The sequence below is a fragment of the Peromyscus leucopus genome, chromosome 23 (genome assembly GCF_004664715.2).
Source record: "Peromyscus leucopus breed LL Stock chromosome 23, UCI_PerLeu_2.1, whole genome shotgun sequence".
In the NCBI taxonomy this organism is placed as follows: Eukaryota; Metazoa; Chordata; class Mammalia; order Rodentia; family Cricetidae; genus Peromyscus; species Peromyscus leucopus.
Window position 1 is genome coordinate 28,475,909 of NC_051082.1, and position 20,110 is coordinate 28,496,018.

The 20,110-nt window shown below is 54.5% G+C and overlaps 1 protein-coding gene across 2 annotated transcripts; it reads left to right on the top strand.

Moving 5' to 3' along the window:
- The first annotated feature begins 17,014 nt into the window (after window positions 1-17,014).
- Vgf (VGF nerve growth factor inducible) lies at window positions 17,015-20,080 on the top strand. Of its 2 annotated transcripts, none has more exons than XM_028894437.2 (2): window positions 17,015-17,181; window positions 17,688-20,080. In XM_028894437.2, the coding sequence occupies exon 2, from the start codon at window positions 17,708-17,710 to the stop codon at window positions 19,562-19,564; it is 1,857 nt and encodes a 618-aa protein (XP_028750270.1). In that variant the 5' UTR covers window positions 17,015-17,181; window positions 17,688-17,707; the 3' UTR covers window positions 19,565-20,080. The 2 variants fall into 2 exon arrangements, with proteins under 2 accessions (XP_028750270.1, XP_028750276.1); XM_028894443.2 differs by lacking the exon at window positions 17,015-17,181 and adding an exon at window positions 17,477-17,561.
- The last annotated feature ends 30 nt before the right edge of the window (window positions 20,081-20,110 follow it).

The window sequence follows — 20,110 nt, forward strand, 5'->3', positions numbered from 1 at the left end:
GCCTCCCTTCCCTTCCTTCCTTCCTTCCTGCCTCCCTTCCCTTCCTTCCCTTCCCTTCCCTTCCTTCCTTCTCTTTCCTTCCCTTCCCTTCCCTTCCTCCCTCCCTCCCTCCCTCCCTCCCTTCCTCCCTCCTTCCTCCCTCCTCCCTTCCCTTCCTCCCTCCCTTCCTCCCTTCCTTCCAGCCTCAGGGATCTCAGTATTCCAGAAGTATGTGGTGGAAGAGGAGTGTAATGGGGTGGTGATGCATGGCTCTTCAGCATGCCCAGTGACCCTCCCCCACTCATCCCCTTCACCTGGAGCCACCATTCATGTTCATGAGATTAAAATCATGATGTAAGAATGCCAGAATGAGAATGGGGTGGGGAAGTGAATGCTGTCCGGGGCTTGGTCCATGTAGTCCTGAGCGACATCTCTCCCAGTGCTCTGGAGGTCAGGGTTTGCCCATACTGAGTCTGCCCAGACACTCTTTTGAGACTTAGTTCCAAGGTGTCAGTCAGACCGTGAAACAAGATGCACCAGACAACCTACGGTTTGGGCTTACCCTGGACCCCCTACCCCACCAGTTACCAGTACTCGCCTTTGGGGTTCAGGGACCTTAGAACCTTTGCGTATGCCCCCCCCCTTAGGAAACAGAAGCAGAGGGAAGTGGTTGGTGAGGTGGCTGAGTGAGTGAAGGGACTTTGCCTCTGAGCCTGCCCACCTGAGTTCAGTCCTGGAGCCCACACAGTGGAAGCTGAGATGATTCAGACAAACGGTCATCCGGCCCTCGAGTGTGCACACACACACACACACACACACACACACACACACACACACTAATGATAAATGTAATAAAAAGTACCTCAACAGGTCTGTGAGATGGCTCTGTGGGTAAAGGCACCCGTCACCAAGCCTGACCACCTAAGTTTATTTCCAGCACCCACATGATGAGAAAATTGACTCCTACAAATTGTCCTCTGACCTCCGCACGCAATCTGCAGCTCACTTGCACCCCCCCACACACAAAGAGAGAGAGAAAGAGAGATAAATAAAATGAGCTCTTCAAAGTGCAGTAACAAACTGACGTGACTCAGCAGAAGCACGGGGGATGCTGAGGGTAGGGGAGAGATGAGTCAAGTCCTTCGGGACTCTGGGAACCCCCTCCCGCCCCGCGCCCCGACTTCTGCCACCTACACCCCAAACAATCTTCTGCGAGAAGCACCCTTTGGAACGGTCTCCCCATCCTGGAAGCCGTGGAAGGAAACAGGAGCCTGAAGTCTTCGGTTAGTCAGAGGAGCCCCAGTTCCAGGCCACTCACGCTTTGCCCCACGGGACACGGGACCATGAATGGCTGCCGTCGCCGTGGGCCCGCCTGCTTGTGTTTTCTCCGGGAACGGGGCACGGCTGGTTCCGGTTATCTAAAAACGTAAATGGTTTTCTTCTCTCAGCACAGGGATCACAGGGATCAAATCACCATGCATAAGCAAGCACTTATCCGCGGAGCCATCTTGCTGATCCCTGAAGATACAAATGGGGGAGGGGGACGGTCAATAACTAACTTCATTTTCCGGATGAAGGGGGCAGGGGATTTCTAGGCATGCAGGTTTGTGTGTTAATGTGGTGTAGGCTGGGCAGGATGGGTTCCCCAAGAATGTCATTTCTGGCTCTGAGTCAGCGTGGCCAGACGCTTTGGCTCTGATGGAGACTCGACCCTATAGTTGCCCTCTTTCTTCAGGCTGGGTTTGGAGACCCAGGTAAAGCAGAGAGAGGATTCTTTCCCTAAGCTGGAAGTCTGAGAGTTTCACCTTTGGCCTGGCTCTGCCTATGAAAGCGTCTCGGGCCGGGTTTGCAATTTTCCCAAAGGCTCCTCTCCTATTGTAAAGAGAGTTGAACACCGTGATTGTTAATTTTTATTATTTATTGGAGATAGGCTCTTACAATGTAGCCCTAGCTGGCCTGGAAGCCACTATATAGACAAGGCTGGCTTGTGACGAGATCTGTCTGCCTCTGCCTCCTGAGTTTAACTGTTTATGCTGCTACAGTTGGGTATATTAAAAATTGTGTTAGCATATATTATTTGTATAGAATAATGGTTCATTCATTGCACATGTATCTGACCTAAGTACTTTGATCATATGTGTTCCCCATCCCCCTCCTTTATCCCACTGCCTGGTCCAGCTGGTCCTGGTTTTGTTTATGTCTCTGTGACAAATTCAATCTAGGAGAGCAAGGGTTTGTTTCAGCCCACAATTCCAGGCGACAGCCCATCACAACAGAAAAGTCAAGGTACCGGGACTGCTCACATCACACCCACAATCAAGAGCACGGAGAAATGAGTGCGTGCACGTCCAAGCTCAGCTCGATCTCTCCACTTCATACAGCCCAGGATCCTCTCCCTAGGGAATGGTGCTGCCCACAGTGGGCTGGATCTTCCCCTGTCTATAAACGCACAGTCAAGACAATCCCGTGCAGACATATCCACAGGCCAGCCTGCTCTAGACAGTCCTTGAGACTTTCTTCCCAGGTGATTCCAGGCTGAGACAAGTGGACAAAGGAAACTAACTCTCACACCCCCTGACCTTCTTCCTCTCCCCAATTAGTCCTCCTATTTTCATGGTTGAGTGTGTGTGTGTGTGTGTGTGTGTATGGTGTGTGTGCATAGGGTATAGTGTGTGTGTGGTGTGTGTGTATAGTGTATAGTGTGTGTGAGTGGTGTGTGTGCATAGTATATGGTGTGTGTGTATATGGTGTGTATGTATAGTGTATGGTGTGTGTGTGTGGTGTGTGTGTATAGTGTATAGTGTGTGTGTGTGGTGTGTGTGTTTGCATAGTATATGGTGTGTGTGTGTGTATGGTGTGTGTACATAGGGTATAGTGTGTGTGTGTGTGTGTATAGTGTATAGCGTGCGTGTAGTATGTGTGTATAGTGTATAATGTGTGTGTGTGGTGTGTGTGAATAGTATATGATGTGTGTGTGTGTGCATGGTGTGTGTGTGTATGGTGTGTGTGCATAGTGTATAGCGTGTGTGTGTGGTTTGTGTGTATAGTGTATAGTGTGTGTGTGTGTGGTGTGTGCATAGTATATGGTGTGTGTGTGTATGGTGTGTATGTATAGTGTATAGCGTGTGTGTGTGGTGTATGTGTATAGTGTATAGTGTGTGTGTGTGGTGTGTGTGCATAATATATGGTGTGTGTGTGTATGGTGTGTGTGCATAGTGTATAGCGTGTGTGTGTGGTGTGTGTGTATAGTGTATAGTGTGTGTGTGTGTGTGTGTGGTGTGTGTGCATAATATATGGTGTGTGTGTGTATGGTGTGTGTGCATAGTGTTATAGCGTGTGTGTGTGGTGTGTGTGTATAGTGTATAGTGTGTGTGTGTGTGTGTGGTGTGTGTGCATAGTATATGGTGTGTGTGTGTATGGTGTGTGTGCATAGTGTATAGCGTGTGTGTGTGGTGTATGTGTATAGTGTATAGTGTGTGTGTGTGTGTGTGGTGTGTGCATAGTATATGGTGTGTGTGTATGGTGTGTATGTATAGTGTATGGTGTGTGTGTGCATGGTGTGTGTATAGTGTATAGTGTGTGTGCATAGTGTATGGTGTGTGTGCATAGTGTATGGTGTGTTTGTGTGTGTGTGTGTGTGTGTGTGTGTATACCAACGTGCTTCATCAGGGCTCAATACAGAAGATGAATGGGAGGTTATTTACAGGAACAAGGGTAACACAGCAGTGGTTTCATCATTGAAGAAACTGTCCCACCCTCCCCTGCTGGAGGCCCTGGGAATATACGGCAGGTGACAAGAAGTATTCAATAGGTTGACCCATCAGACAAATAACTCTCTGATGGGAAGCCCCACTTGGTGAAGACTATGGGCCACTGACTGTAAATGACTTTGCTCCTGTCTGTCATTTTTCTCATGTGCTATTACATTTCTTCCCTAAGAACTGCTATGGGTGTTTTCCCACTGATTGTATGTTTATCTCATGTATATATTCCATCTATTGGGCACATATTTATCTGTGGATGGTCAGGAAGATGATTTCTGTGCAAGCTGTATAGTTTTGATGAATAGAAATAATACTAAGATATTTTTCATACTCAGACTGACATAAAATAACTGTGTTCTCAGCCACAAAGACAGCTTTCCACACATTTAGCTAAGACCTCAGAGCAAATCCAAAATAGACTAGTTGTCCCTGGAGACGAATTGCACAAGGGCAAGTTCCCAGGTGTCTGTTTGTGGAACCAAAGCCAAGCTGATAACGTTAAAGACATCAATTCCCCACAGCAATTGACTTTCTGCACATGCTCCTGGCCTCAAGGTCCAGCCAACTAGCTGTTTATTGTTTAAGTTCTGAATGTCAATGTCACTCTCTGTCTGGGAACCCTAACCACTCAGAGCTACGTGTCTGCTTTATTCACCATGCCCGGTCAGCGGGGCCTCCCTAGCTTGAGAGAAACCATGTGATTCCTTACGTGTATCAGAATGGCTCTGTCTCTTATTGTTTACTCAAGAAATGCTTTGTGACCCTGAAGATGTAACTCCTATTTGTCCAGAGATGTGTGCATAGGGCAGAAATGTGTCTGCAGAGGAAAGTGAGCGAGTGAGCGAGTGATCGAGTAAAGAGTGAGTGAGTGATGTAGTAGTGTGTGAAGGGATGTAGTGGAGTAGAGAGGAGAAAAGTGTGTAGAAGAGAGATGTGTGGAGACGGAGATGTGGAGCTATGTAAAAAGAGATGAAACTGCATATAGAGATGTATGACTGTGTAGGAGAGGATGTGTGCATGTAAAGAGAGATACATAGCAGTGTTTAAAGAACGTAGCTGTGTGGAGACAAAGAGTTTTCAGAAGGAGATATTTTATGTTTGTTTGTTTGTTTTTCGAGACAGGGTTTCTCTGTGTAGTTTTGGTGCCTGTCCTGGATCTCAATCTGTAGATCAGGCTGGCCTCAAACTCACAGACATCTGCTGTGGATATCATTCTATATAAATAAAACACTGATGGCCAGTGACCAGGCAGGAAGTAGGTGGCCAGGCAGGAGTAGGGGGACAAGGAGAGAGGAGAATTCTGGGAAGTGGAAGGCTGAGGGAGAGACACTGCAGCCACCGCCAGGAGAAGCAGCATGTGAAGACGCCGGTAAGCCACCAGCCACGTGGCAAGGTATAGATTTATAGAAATGGGTTAAGGCCGGGCGTTGGTGGCGCACGCCTTTAATCCCAGCACTCGGGAGGCAGAGCCAGGCGGATCTCTGTGAGTTCGAGGCCAGCCTGGGCTACCAAGTGAGCTCCAGGAAAGGCGCAAAGCTACACAGAGAAACCCTGTCTCGAAAAACCAAAAAAAAAAAAAAAAAAAAAAAAAAAAAAAAAACAGAAATGGGTTAATTTAAGATATAAGAACAGTTAGCAAGAAGCCTGCCACAGCCATACAGTTTATAAGTGATATAAGCGTCTGAGTGATTATTTCATAAGTGGATTGTGGGACTGCGGGGCTTGGGGAACCTGGAGAGAAGCCCTCCAGCAACAGACATCTGCCTGGCTCTGCCTCCCAAGTACTGGGATTAAAGGTGTGCGCCACCACCACCCAGCTCCAGAAGGAGATTTTTTGAGATGAAGTAAAAAAGAAAGTTACCATCAGAAAGTGTGTGTTTCCTTATCTACCCCTCAGATAGAAAAGTCTAGCTCTCACTGCATTTGTGGATTTTTTTGCATACCCTGGAGATGGTCTTGGAGCAGGATTTCCCAAAGGCCGAGGTACTGCCCTGTTAGCAATTAACTCCTTTTAGTCCTCAAGGGGCAGGGCCTTAGGAATCCTTCCCTCCTCCATGACCGGATGTGGATGGACTGTTTTGTGTTGATCTTGTTCAGGTCAAGCCCTGTAGATTGTAGTGGCCCCTGAGGAGCTTGGACAAGCTTTAAATCTAGTTTCTTTTTTCCCCTCACCCAGGCTGGCTTCACTCGAGGCAGATTACAAAGACTCAGGCAAGAAAGAGGAGGCGGGGGGGGGCGCGCCTCCGCCCGGGGGCGAGCCAGGTGGATTCTGTGGCGGGCAGTGGTCTACAGTGAGTTCAGGAAAGCGCAAAGCTAGCAGAGAAATGTTCGAAAAAAGAAGAGGAGGCGGGAACTCTTCTTTACAAATATTTTTTAGAGGCTGGAGAGATGGCAAAATCCAGTGTTTCTCAACCCTCCTAATGCTTCGATTCTTTAATACAGCTCCTCATGTTGTGGTGACCCCCCCACTATAAAATTATTTTGTTGCTACTTCACAACTATAATTTTGCTACTGTTATCAATCATAATGTCATTATCTGATACACAGGATATCTGATATGCGACCCCTGTGAAAGGTTCATTTGACCCCACAGGGTCTTGGCCCACAGGTTGAGAGCCACTGGCTTAAGCAGTTACGAGCACTTAATGCTCTTACAGAGAACCTCAGTTCCGTTTCCAGCACCCACTTTGGGCAGCTCACAACTACCTGTAATTCCAGTTCCAGGGCATCCAATGCCCTGACATCCTTGGGCCCTGTAGGCATGTACCTCATCCACAAACATACATGCAGGAAAAACACCCATAGGAAATAAATAAACAACATTTCCTTCAAACACCTCTTGTGCCGCAGCTGGTTCCCCTTTAAGCCAAACTAATATCATCCCCTGCAGAGCTGGGGGTCTGTGTCCCCGGGGTCTTGACTGTGGAGGTTTCATCAGGTAGCATGAAGGGAACGCTGTAATTGGCTGAGAGACCATGGGGGATTTGATTGGTTGTGTGGTTCATATGAGGAAATAGGTCTGGAGCGGGAGTTATCGGGACTCGGGGAGGGAGGTCGTTTCTCCTCGACCTTGTCTCTGGGTGGAGAAAATAGAAGAACTGGCCACCAAGAGCATGCCAGGTTCATAGGGAGGGACTCGGCAGGAGTCCTGGAAGGGATGCATAGAGAAGCTCTTACAGGGGAGTCGTGAGGACTCCAGCAAGAAAGAGAGAAGAGGAGGGAGGAGAACTGTGGTGGGGAATTTGTCCCCTGCATCAGCAGTGGTCCAGGAGGGAGGGGGGGAGGAGGAGCCTGATGGGTGGTGGCACAAAACTTGAATCCCTGCACAAGGAGGCAGAGGCAGGCTGGCCTCTGAGTTCAAGGCCAGTCTCATCTAGCTACATAGGGAGTTCCAGGCAAGGAAGGAGGAGGAGGAAGGAGGAGGAGGGAGGGAGGGAGGGAGGGAGGGAGGAAAGAAGAAGGAAGGAGGAGGAAGGAGGAAGGAAGGAAGGAACTCCAAATGGGAAGGAGGTAGTTTGTAGTCTGATTCCTACAAAAAGGCAGACCAGTTTGGAATAGGCAGCAGGGAAGTCTCTAAGGGCTCGGGAACAGCTAGAGGAGACTCGGAAGGCAAGATGGAGGAGAAGAAGCAGAATGCCGGCTCCAGTTAGGGGCCCCGTAGATTCTCAGGACGGAAGCACAGGAAGGGGAGAGGAGGCCAGCGGAGTAAGGCTACATCTGGGACCCTGGAGCGGATTGAACTGTGTGGCACAGAGGACCAAGAAGCTGAGAGCCAGAACTCAGAGCTGGCCTGGACTCCAGGCCCCAGAGCCGTGGTTCTCAACCTTCCTAACGCTGCGACCCTTTCTTATAGTTCCTCATGGTGTGGTGACCCCCAACCATAAAATTATTTTAGTTACTACTTCATGACTGTAATTTTGCTACTGTTACGAATTGTAATGTAAACATCCGTGTTTTCCGGTGGTCTTGGGCGACCCTTGTGAAAGGGTCGTGGGAAACCCCGAGGGGAGTCGCGACCCGCAGGTTGAGAAACACTGTTCTAATTCATTCAAGGATAGTAACAATTTCCATTTGATGTCTACAGTGACTTAATAGAGGAAGCAAGCAGGTAGCGAGCTGGGGGTGTGGGTAAGTCTGGGGGCTAGAGCCAGAGATACGGGGCGAATGGTCTGGGATTGGATGCTCTCCAAGTCCTAGCGATGGGCTCTTCTTCCTCTCTGCACAGTCCCAGCTATACCAGCCTCCTGGAACCTGGCCTGTCACCTGAGTGATGTGGTCAGCGGCTTGGGGGCCAGGTGAACCACAGCCGTGGCAGGGGTGGAGGCTGAGAGACAGCCCCCTAGAGGCCTCCCCCTGCAGATCACGCTGGAGTCCGCAGTGTGAGCCTCTCCCAGCCTGGAGACCCTGCTGGCGGGGGAAGCTGCGTGTGGTACCAGGAGGGCGCCGCACCGGGAGTGGCCTAGGCTCCCGCACTGTTTCTGCTCACAGTCAGTCAAGGGACAGCCTCCGAGGGCCAAGCTGGTGTGGCTCCTCCGAGGCAACCATCTGCCCTCCAGCCCCAACGGAAGAAATACTTCTTAATCTTAAAAGACAAAGGCTGGCCTGGGATCCCATCGCCACGGCCAGGTGATCCTGCCAATTCTTTAAGAACCTAAAACACTCTAACTGGAACCTTCCCGTTCCCTTCTCCTCTTCGACTCCATCTTCTGATCCGTCTCCCTCGGGTTCATCCCCCTTGGAGACCCAGGGATGGAAACAGCCTTATTCCCGGCTTGCTCCAAACTCATCCATCTTTCCGTGGAGATCCAGGTAGTGGGACTCTTCTGACTCTAGTCCAGCCCCGCTACTTTGGGGGACCCAGACTTTTCACCCAACTTACTCCAAACCTCCTGAGCATCGGCCCATGTGAGGGGCTGTGGGAGTGATGACGTTGAGAAGGAACAGCCTCTGGCCTCGGGTGCGTGCTCGTTTGTGGTCCCCGCAGAGCATTCTTTCAGCCCTGTTTACTGAAGGGAGGATTCCGTCTTCCTAGCCTAGCCCTACGGGTCAGCACCGCTGCCCACCATCTTCCGACCAGGGCGAGCTGAGACACGGCCCTCCTGCTGCTGTCGTGGCGCCACCATCACCCCTTAGGGCCGTCGGTGTGACCGACAGCTGCTGTTCAAGACCAGAGGCCGGGAGCGGCGAGCGGACCGACGGACAGCGAGCGCATGCTGTGCCTGCACCCCTCCCTCATTCTGCCCGGTGGAGAAGGCCAGAGTGGCTTTCCGCAGCTCCAGTGCGCAAGTGCAGACCAGCAGCTGTGGCACCTGCAGCGGCGACAAGCCCCTGGCCAGGCTGCGCCAGCGCCACTTGGCATCAAGCTGCGCTCACAGCTGGCTGACTCGTCGGAACAGCCGGGGAGGGTCGGGTTAGCCAAGGGTTAGCATTGCGCAGCACCTGCGGGAGGGACGGACATCTAAGGCCTCTCCTCCGGAAAGGAGCAAGGAGCTCTTTAGAACCCCCCTCCCCACCCCCACCTCCACACACACACACTGCAGATCCTCAGCCAGCCCCACATCTGCCATTCCCAAGCTCCGCCCCGCTCAGAAATAGGCTGGTTCTCAAACAAACACACAAAACCAACTTTTTGTTTTTATATTTAATTATTTTGTGTATTTGTAAGAGCATCACTGTATGAGTGTGAGAGTCGGAGGGAAACTTTGGAAGAGTTCTTTCCTTTCCCTATATTGATTGGTCCAGGGGATCAAATTCAGGTTGGCAGGCTGAATGACAAGAGCCTTTGTCCACTCGCCATCTTGGGGGTCCTAGCCTCCAAATCTTTCTTTTTTAGACTTACTTTATTCCATGTGTGTGAGTGTTTTGCCTGCATAGACCATATGTGTGCCTGATGCCAGAAGAGGCCAGAAGAAGACACTGGGTCCTTTGAAATTGGAGTTATGTGGGTGCTGGGAACGAACTTGGGTCCTCTGCAAGGACAGGAAGTGCCCCTAACTGCTGAGCCATCTCTCTAGCCCCCTTCCTCTTTTAAAGGTTTACTTTTAATTTTTTAAGAAAACAGTATTTTCTTTTTTCTTTTCTTTATTTTGTTTTTCAAGACAGGGTTTCTCTGTGTAGCTTTGTGCCTGTCCTGGAACTCACTTTGTAGCCCAGGCTGGCCTCGAACTCACAGAGATCCGCCTGCCTCTGCCTCCCGAGTGCTGGGATTAAAGGCGTGCGCCACTACCGCCCAGCTGAAAGTTGTATTTTTATTTTACGTGTATGGGTGTTTTCTCTGCATGTATGTCTGTCTGTGTGCAACCTGCATGCAGTGCCCGAGGAGACCAGAAGAGGACATTGGATTCTTTGGGACTGGAGTTACAGATGGTTGTGAGACTCCATGTGGATGTTAGGAACCAAACCCAGGTCCTCAGCCAGTAAGTGCTCTCAACAACGGAGCCATCTCTCCAACCCCTAGGTTCTAATTCCTAACTCCCTAACTTTTCCTATCTTGCTTGCTAAAAAGCACCCCAAAATGCCCTTGCCCACATCAGTGCCTGGGGGAATCCCCCTGCATGGCCCCACTTCGAGCCCTTCTAAGAACAGGTCCCTTCAGAGTCCTTCCCTGTAGCAGAACTGAAGAATGCTCTGGCTGGCTTCTCTCTTACACCCCCTGGTGGACGCGAGCAAAAGTGTGTGCAGCATTCAGACCCTGGCTACTAGGAGAGTGCTTCGGTATTTATCCTCACTCCCGGAGCTGGCCCGGGGTCCCCCGCCTCAGCTTCTGTTGACCAGCAGACACTGCCTCTTCCACTCTGCCCGTTTTTCTCCTCCTCCCTGAACTTCAGTCTCTAACTTGGTTCCCCCTGTGTCCAGTGCTCTAGCTTCACCCACCACCCAGTGGGTGAGAGACTCGGGACGTGAAGCGGATTTGTAACGCTCCCCATTCGGGCCTCTGTGTTTATCTCTGGTGAGGCATTTCCCGAACCTGTCCTCCCAGGGGTTGGGGGTTCCTAAAAATTTATCCAACTACAGTCTCACTTTTCAAGGCTCCACCCATAAACCTTCAACCCACGGGCGGTTCTGACTGGAAAATTTGGAGCAATAGAGGGCTATATCCCAGATATTTCTGGATGCATCTACCTCCATTGCTCTATAATGTGTGGATTTCCATCCCCCTCCCCTTAGACCGCGTCTCACCTATCCCAGTCAGGCCTGAATTTGACATGTAGCTGAGGATGGCTTTGAACTCCCGATCCTCCTGCTTCTACTCCCAAGTGCCAGGATTAAAGGCGCGCCTGGTGAGGCCCAGTTTCTGCAATGGGTTCTGGGGATGGAAGCCGGGGCTCAGGCCTTCTAGGCAAGCACTTTGCCAATTGAGCTGCACCCCAGCCTCAGCCTGGACTCTTTCTGCTGAAATATGAAAAGTAACCGTTGTGTTTATAGAGTGCGGCCTCCTTCGCTGCTGGATCCCCACACTAACGGGAGGGAAAGAACAGACTCAAAAAGATCCAAGTGGTTTCTAAGCCGATCCCGGTTGCCAGAAGCCTCACAGCAGGTCTCTAACCTGAGTGGTCCAAGCCCCGAGCATGCGCAGAACCTCTCTCGAGGTCATGCTGTTGAATTGAACTTCTTGTTGGTCAAGGGAACAGTTGCTAGGGAAATGTTACCTCCACTACAGAGTTTGCTGGAGCTGGAATCCAAGGTGTGGGCTGTGGAGAGCTCCAGGAGGATTCAAGGCTTGCAAGAGGGCACAGCCATGGCTGTCCAGATTCTTCCCAGTTCAGCCCTTGCTGCTTGCTGCTCTGCTCTGTCTCAGCCTGGCCTGCCACCTTTCTGGTCGCTCCCACTATGGCCATATGGCAATAAAGGATCTTTGGTTCTTCTTCTGTGTGTGTATGTTTCATTTCTTGTCCATGGGGAAGGATACACACCCCGTCCCGCCCCGCTCCCCCATCAGCCTGTATTCAAGAGGATCTCCAAGCCCGGTAGCAATTGGGCTAATGACGGGCAGGGAGGGATGCTGTCCATTGCTCTCCCCCACCTCCATCAAACAGAAGAAAGAACCCAGGTTGTATCTGGGCTAGCCCGGGGTCACCGTTTTTTCCCCTGGACATAGGAATGAATTGCTACCTAAATTATTGGGTTCCTCTCCTAAGTTCACTCGGTCCTCCAAGACCCCAGGCATCTAACTCCCACCTCTTTGGACCGTGCTTTCCAGACGCTCTGCCTTTCCCCATTTCTGGGTGGGCAGCGCGTGACAGAGGAGAGAAGGAGGTGGAAGAACCTGGGCACCGCCCCCCCCCGCCCCCGCCTCCTTCTCCGGAGCGGTGGAGACTGCGATCCTCAATCCTACCACACGGGGGCGCCAGGACAAGTGCGGACGCGGGCGAGGCAGCGCAAGGTGGTTCTCGTCCGTGTGAGTGCGCCCATGGGTGTCTTTGTGTGTCTGCCTTTCTGTATATGTGTGTGCGAGCCAGGGGGTGTCTGGGTGGGATGTGCTCGGGGCAACCAACCTGATGTATCCTCTGAAACAGGTACTCCAAGTGTCTTTTTCTTTTTATGAGGATGCTTAATGTGGTTATGTGTGGACGGGGAGGCAGGCGACTTACGTGTATTGTCGCGTGTGCACAGTGCATGCTGTGAGTCCCCGAAACTGCGTCTTGATTTTTGAAGTCACGTTTCATGAGGTGGTTTTTTGTTTGTTTGTTTGTTTGTTTTTTCTTTTTTTTTTTTTTTTTTAACCCTCTCCCACCACCCTGGGAAAAAAGGAATAAGGTCTGTCAGTGCAGATTGCCATCACTCCGGCACATCCTCAGCATTAAGTCTGGATGGCTCTGCTAAGTGAAGTGTGACATTGTGTTTGTTAAGTGGGTGTGTCTGAGAGTCGGAGTGTAACTCTGTAGGAGCGGGTCGTGTCCTGTGACAGGTGGATTTTGGAGGGGTTGGAGTAAGATTATGGAAGCACCCAATTTCTCTTGTTAGTTGTGAATGCCAGCTTCATTGTGTGTGAGTGTGAAACGTATGTGTGTGTGTGTGCACAAATGTGTGTGGTGTGTTTCCCTTTCCAGGTCTCTCGAGTAGCAGTCTCTCTATGTCTCTCCCATCTCTGCCTCTTTTTCTCTTTGCTTGGTGACTCATCTTTGCGGCAATGGCCTCCCCCGGCTTGCTGGGTCTCCCCTCCCCCACTCCGAAGTGGGTGGGTGGGGGTCTAATGGAATGGGACCCTGGTATTAAAAATCAGAGTGAGAATCCCCCCTTCCCACCATGTATCATTCGGAACCCTCTGCTTGGCTCCTCCCTGACCCTCTCTCCAAGTTCCTTCCCAGACTTGCCCAGCTTTGGATTGGCTTGGGGGCGGGGGGCGGGGGGCGTTTAAGACATGAATGGATTCTGAATCGGACCATTTCCAAGGGTCTTTAACACTTGTTTTGAGCTCCAAGTGGAGACCCCCGTCTCCTTACAAAGTGCCCCTCTCATTGCCCATCTCCACCCCTCCCCATGGCTGACGAAAGGAATGGCTGCAGAGGTGAGTCACCGGTTGGGGGAGGGGGAGCAGGAAAAGGGGGGGTGAGTGGCGGGGGGGGGGGTGGGGCGACGAAGCCCCTGCTCTTTCTCTCCCACACCTCCTAATGCCCTTCCCCGCCAGCCCTCATCCTTGGCTTTCCAAACCTTTCAACTCCGAGATCATGGTTCTGCTGAACCAACCTCACCTTCTCCTCCTACCCCTGGAATGCATGAGAGACTCAGAAACCAGGACCAAGACAGGTCCCTAGACACCAGCCAGAGAACATATTGGGTGTCCCCTCCGGGTCCTCATCTTAGCTACGCCTTTTAAAGTTGTCTCTCCGTGTCATTAACCATCTTGCCATCCTCCTCCTCTCCCCAATCCTAGGAACCTGCCCCTTGGCTAGATCTTTTCCTGTGTAGAGGCATCAGAGTCTCGAAAGGTGGTTGATAGGGTTGGGGGGTGCAGGGGAGTGTAGCTCAGTCAGTAGAGTGCTTGCCCAGCATACACAAAGCCCTGGGTTCAATCCCCAACACTGCATAAACTGGGCACCGGGGAGCATATCTGTAATCCTAGCACTTAGGAGGGGGAGGCAGGATCAGACAGCCAAGGTCATCTTCAGTTAGTTATATAGTGAGTTGGTGGCCAGCCTGGGCTACTTGAGACCCTGCCTCAGAAACAACAAAACAAAACAACAACAGAGGGAGAAGTTATGAAGAACATCCGTCATCCCTGGGAGGGGAGGTATGTATGACACGTGAATGAGCTGAGCTAGGGACCAGGTAGAGAGACAGAGAGTCAGTCCCAAGAGGCAGGAGGGGTTCAGACCTAGAAATGAAGTCGCCACGCCTGTCTGGTATCTGGGCCCACCTTGCCCATCGCCACCCTGTGATGACCAAGGGTCTTGAGATGTGAATTTATGAGCTGTTGCTTGGGTTTCCGGATAAGTAAGGATGGGGAGTTAGGGGTGATGGAGAAGTGGCGAAGGCTCCTAACAACCTGGGGTGAGGACTTGGGGGGCTGCAGACAAGTGGCTTCAGTTATGAGACGATCGCCCTGAGATCCGTAAGGTGAAGAAAGAAGAGAGGGACAAGGGAGGTCCAGAGAAGTTCCCATAAGCATGCGCGCACACCAATAGACAGCAAAGGATCCCCAGAAAAGCACACACACACACACACACACACACACACACACACACACACACACGCTCAACGCACTAAGCCAGACACCAGATGTGGGTGCATCCAAAGACCCCAAACAGCACAGGTATGTGCTGACAGTCCTAAGAGATTAGAATGTACATGGATGCACCCAGAGTCACACAGGTGGTAAGAGAAGCCCCCTCCCCCCCAACCCATTTAAACTGGAACCACATCTATCCAGCCTCAACCTGATTCACTTGCTTCTTCAAATTCTTTCTCTTTCTCTTCTCTGCTTTGGGTCTCTTTCATCTCTGTCCAGAGAAACGCACATACATGTACATGCACACGAGGGTGCTTACATATGCACACGAACCCACAGGTATACGGTTCCTCTGGGTGTCTGTCTCCTTTCCCGGGGATCTCAAACTTAGAGATCTCCCCAGTCGCCCCTCTTTGGTGAGCTCTCTCCCCCACCCTCCTCTCTCGGAAGGCTCTCCCCCACCTTCAGAGGTTGGAACCATCAGCTTTCTGAGTCGTTTTCCTTAAGGAAGGTAATGCGACCCCCGTCCTCAGCCTGCTGCTCCTGGAAACCAGGCTGAGATGCAGGGAGATGGGAGGGGAAAGGGAAGGAGGGGACTCTAGACGGGCAGGCTCTGGGTAGTGGTGTGGGGGGACTGTCAGGTGCTGCTGCTGCTGCTGCCGCGGTGGTGGTGGTGGTGGTGGTGGTGGTGGCGGTGGTGGTGGTGGTGGTGGTATCTCCAGGCCCTTCTTCCTCCTTTCTATGGAATGCCTGCTGTCACCTTGGCTCTCAAGTTTGTTGTTTTTTTTTTTTTTTCTCCCCTTTAGCCTGATCCTTCAACCTGCTCCAGGTTCCCTTCCCTTCCCCTGCCCCCATCTCCTCCTCCTCTCTCACCCCACCTTTTTCTCCGCAGAGCTGATGGGTTCTCTTCTGGGAAAGTCAAGCCACTGATGGAAGGGAGAAGCCACTGCTGGTTATAGAGGGATAGCACGTGAGTGTGAGTGTGTGTGCGCGCGTGCCCGCGCGTGCGCGCGCCCGATGTAGGGGGCTCAGAATGAGGGTCGGTAGCGGGATGGGATGACGGTAGGGCTGACTCTGAAAGAGGCCCTGAGACCCTCCACACACACACCCATCCCGGTTTCCAGCGTGTCGAGGTGCGGGGTGGGTGGGGGGGTGAGGCTCTGCGTGTGCCCACAAGCACCCCTGTGTCCGCAGCTCTTGTGTGTCTGGTGTGTGTCATTGTCCCCCCCCCCTTCCCTGCCCACGCCCCCGCACTGCTCTCCGCCTGCACCGCAGCCCCCTCCAGCCTCCCTCCCTCCTTCCCTCCCCTTCATTCCTGCAGTCACCGCTCCGGGGCCACCTTTCCCTCTCCTCTACCCCCTCCCCATTTCCGTCCTCCCATCCCACCCCCGCCCACGTCTGGTCTCCCTTCACCGGCCCCGGCTGCCTGATAGATTTTCTGCGCAATCTCTGCGTCATCGCCCCCCACTCCCGGAACCTCTAGTTGTCCAAGCCCCCAGCCCCAACCCCTCCGGGCAGGAGATACGGTCGAAGGGTCTGATGGCTGAGAGGGTCCATCTCTGACGTTGCACTGCACTCCCCGCCCCCCCCCCCCCGTCGCGTTCAAGCCTCCCCGTTAAGCAGCAGAGAGGAATGGAGTTGAGTCACCCTCTCCACCTGCTCAACCCCCTCCCCACCTGGTCTGGTCTCGCCCTCCAAATGTCCTTGGGTGGGGGCTGTGGGGGAGAGGGGAATAAGCAGAAGGGGGTGGGAGAGGTGGATTGGAAAGGGGGCACCACAGGGACCCCTGACAGGCACAGCAGAGCCCGCTGGCCAGAAGGACAGACACACCTTTTTCTCCACCCCCTCCAGACACGAACCGATCGTGAACAGACACGACCCAGAGGCACACACATCGTCAATCTTTTCCTTTTCCCTTCCAACTAGGACCCTTTCCAAGGTGATTACCCGAACCGCAATATCCACCCATCTGCCCTGGCCCTGGGCGGGCATCCCGCTCCGCAGATCCACCCCTCCTCTCGGGTTCGCGTCGTCCTTGGGCGTGCTCCCCATAGACCACGCTGTGGCGGCGTAGGGAGCCCGTCCCCCTCCCCAGCTTCCAAACCCCTACCGTCCCCCCAGCCAGTACTGATCTCTTACTGGCGCCCAGTTAGATGCTGGCGGTGCCCTCTTCCTATCCTATTCTGCTCAGCAACGCGGGCTGCGCCGCAAGTTGCTTTGTAACCCACCCTCCCGCCTTCTGGCTCCTCTGTACCCACCCTTCCATTCATTCTTCCATTCATTCATTCATCCTTTTCTCCTCGTCCCTCCTTCATTCATTCAGAGCCCCCTGCCCCGCCCGCCTCGACATTTCATTCATTCATTCATTCATTCATTTCCCGGAGCTCGGCTGGCGCACGCCCCTCTGGCCGAGGGCCTCACTGCGCAGGCGCAGGCCGGGAGCGGCGCTCACCCTCCAATCACCGGACATCCACCATCCACCGGGCACCCGCCCGCTTCCCCATGAATGAACATTGACGTCAATGGGGCGGGGCGAGCCCACGTGACCCCGCGCGCTCCCCTTTATAAGGCGGCGGCGCGGGCGCTGTCCAGCGTGCTGAAGCCGGAGCGAGAGCGCAGCAGCTGACCCAGCGGAGCCCGGCTCCCAGGACGCCAGCCCTCGACCACCGCTCGCACTCCGGCCACGGAACGGAGCCAAGGCGGACGGGGCCCGGTCTTCCCCCTGTCCCGACCCTCCTCTCCACCTTCCGCCGTCGTGACACCGGCTGGTAAATACTCCGATGTCCATTCCGCCAACCCTCTTCAGTCGTGGGCGTGAAGGGAGGGTTCTCTCTCCGAGTGGGGTGTTGAGAGCACAGCCGGGTGCCCCCGAGAAGGGTCTTTGGTAAATGGGGGAGTCTCTGCTCTTCTGCCGCTGATGAAGTCGCCCACGCACCATCCGGGGAGTCCTGTGGGGAGGGAACAGATCCCCCCCCACCTCCCGCTTATCCTTGTACGCGGGCGCTGGCTGAGAGATGACTTGGGGAAGGGGATGACAGACAGGAGGCACTGGGTAGCCAGGGCGAGAACTGCGGGCGTTATTTCCCATTTGCACGACTCCAAAGATCGCCACATCTTTCTTGTTCTCTGCTAAACGTTTTCTCTTCGGGTAAGGTTGGAGAAATGAGGGAAACCCCGGATTTCCTGCTTAAAGGTGGGGGAAGGGAATGCAGAAATAGAAAGCGGGGAATTCTTACAGAAATCCTCTATTTCTTTGGCTTCTTCTATTTTTCAGTCTCTGGCAGCCCGTTGGTCATGAAAACCCTCACGTGGCCGGCATCCGTCCTCTTCTGCTTCCTTCTACTGATCCAGGGGTTGGGAGCAGCGCCCCCCGGGCGCTCCGATGCTTATCCTCCTCCCCTCGGCTCTGAGCATAAAGAGCAGGTAGCTGAGGACGCAGTGTCCCGGCCAAAGGATGGCAGCGCCCCAGAGGTCCGAGCCGCTCGGAATTCCGAGCCTCAGGACCAGGGAGAGCTCTTCCAGGGCGTGGATCCCCGGGCGCTGGCCGCGGTACTGTTGCAGGCACTGGACCGTCCGGCCTCGCCCCCGGAGGTCCCAGGAGGTTCCCAGCAGGGAGCACCCGAAGAAGCAGCAGAAGCTCTGTTAACCGAGTCCGTGCGCAGTCAGACCCATAGCCTCCCGGCACCAGAGATCCAAGCGCCCGCTGCGGCCCCCCCTCGCCCTCAGACTCAGGACAACGATCCCGAGGCCGACGACCGCTCAGAGGAGCTGGAGGCGCTAGCGTCCTTGCTCCAAGAACTTCGAGATTTCAGTCCGAGCAACGCTAAGCGCCAGCAAGAGACGGCCGCAGCAGAGACGGAAACCCGCACGCACACGCTGACCCGAGTCAATCTGGAGAGCCCCGGGCCAGAGCGCGTATGGCGCGCTTCCTGGGGAGAGTTCCAGGCGCGCGTCCCGGAGCGCGCTCCTCTGCCACCCCCTGTCCCTTCGCAATTCCAGGTTCGAATGCCCGAAAGCGCTCCCCTTCCCGAAACCCATCAGTTCGGGGAAGGAGTGACCTCCCCTAAAACACATCTAGGTGAGACTCTGACACCTTTATCCAAGGCGTACCAAAGCCTAGGTGGCCCCTTCCCCAAGGTGCGCCGCCTCGAGGGCTCACTCCTGGGCGGCTCTGAGGCTGGAGAGCGCCTGCTTCAACAAGGGCTGGCTCAGGTAGAGGCGGGGAGGAGACAGGCGGAGGCCACCCGGCAGGCCGCGGCGCAAGAAGAGCGGCTGGCCGACCTCGCCTCCGACCTGCTGCTCCAGTATCTGCTGCAGGGCGGAGCCCGGCAGCGCGATCTCGGGGGTCGCGGGCTGCAGGAGACGCAGCAAGAGCGGGAGAGCGAGAGGGAGGAGGAGGCGGAGCAGGAGAGACGCGGTGGTGGGGAGGACGAGATGGGGGAAGAGGATGAGGAGGCGGCGGAGGCGGAGGCGGAGGCAGAGGAGGCGGAGAGGGCGCGGCAGAACGCGCTCCTGTTCGCCGAGGAGGAGGAGGACGGGGAAGCCGGAGCCGAGGACAAGCGCTCCCAGGAGGAGGCGCCAGGCCATCGGCGGAAGGATGCTGAGGGGGCAGAGGAGGGCGGGGAAGAGGACGACGACGACGAGGAGATGGATCCGCAGACCATCGATAGCCTCATTGAACTGTCCACCAAACTCCACCTGCCAGCCGACGACGTGGTCAGCATCATCGAAGAGGTGGAGGAGAAACGGAAGCGGAAGAAGAACGCCCCTCCCGAGCCGGTGCCGCCCCCCCGGGCCGCCCCAGCCCCCACTCATGTCCGCTCCCCGCAGCCCCCACCGCCAGCCCCGGCCCGGGATGAGTTGCCGGACTGGAACGAAGTGCTCCCACCCTGGGATCGGGAGGAGGATGAGGTGTTTCCCCCGGGGCCCTACCACCCCTTCCCCAACTACATTCGGCCGCGGACACTGCAGCCACCCGCGTCCTCCCGCCGCCGTCACTTCCACCACGCGCTGCCACCTGCGCGCCACCATCCCGACCTGGAGGCCCAGGCCCGGCGCGCGCAGGAGGAGGCGGACGCGGAGGAGCGCCGGCTGCAGGAGCAGGAGGAGCTGGAGAATTACATTGAGCACGTGCTGCTGCGCCGCCCGTGACCCGCCCCGGCCCCGCCCCCGCGCGCCCGCCCCAGGCTGGGCGCGCCACCACGCCCCCCCTCCGTGTCGCTCCTCCTCCCTCTCGGTGTTTGCATGCGCCCCGGCTCCGCCCCTCGGCTGCCGCCCGGCCCCGCCCCACGTGACCCCGCCCCGAGCTCTGCCGGGACCGGACCTGTCAGACTTGCCCCGGGTCTGCAGTCCAGAACTCCCCAAACTCACGGGCGATCCCGGGGCCATCCCAGGCGGGTGGGTGTTTTGTGCGAGTCCCCTTACACCCCCACTTCCTCCAGGGGCCTCGTCCCCATCTAGTATCTCCTGAGACTTCCCGATCCCCAGCGGGAAAATCTGTTCTAATTAATCGTGTGAAGTGTCTTGTCTCCCAGCCGTGGGGCCCCCGGAGCCTCCCCCTTCTCCAAATCGCTGTGAACTTACCCACTTCCTGCCCTTCTCTGTTGTAAATACCCCTCACGGAGGAAATAGTTTTGCTAAGAAATAAAAGTGACTATTTTATTAGGACTTTGTTTTCCGTTATTCACCCGACCCCTT

Bases quoted from the DNA above. Each gene is read 5' to 3' on its own strand.
- Vgf (XM_028894437.2), top strand. From the start codon at position 17,708: ATGAAAACCCTCACGTGGCCGGCATCCGTCCTCTTCTGCTTCCTTCTA.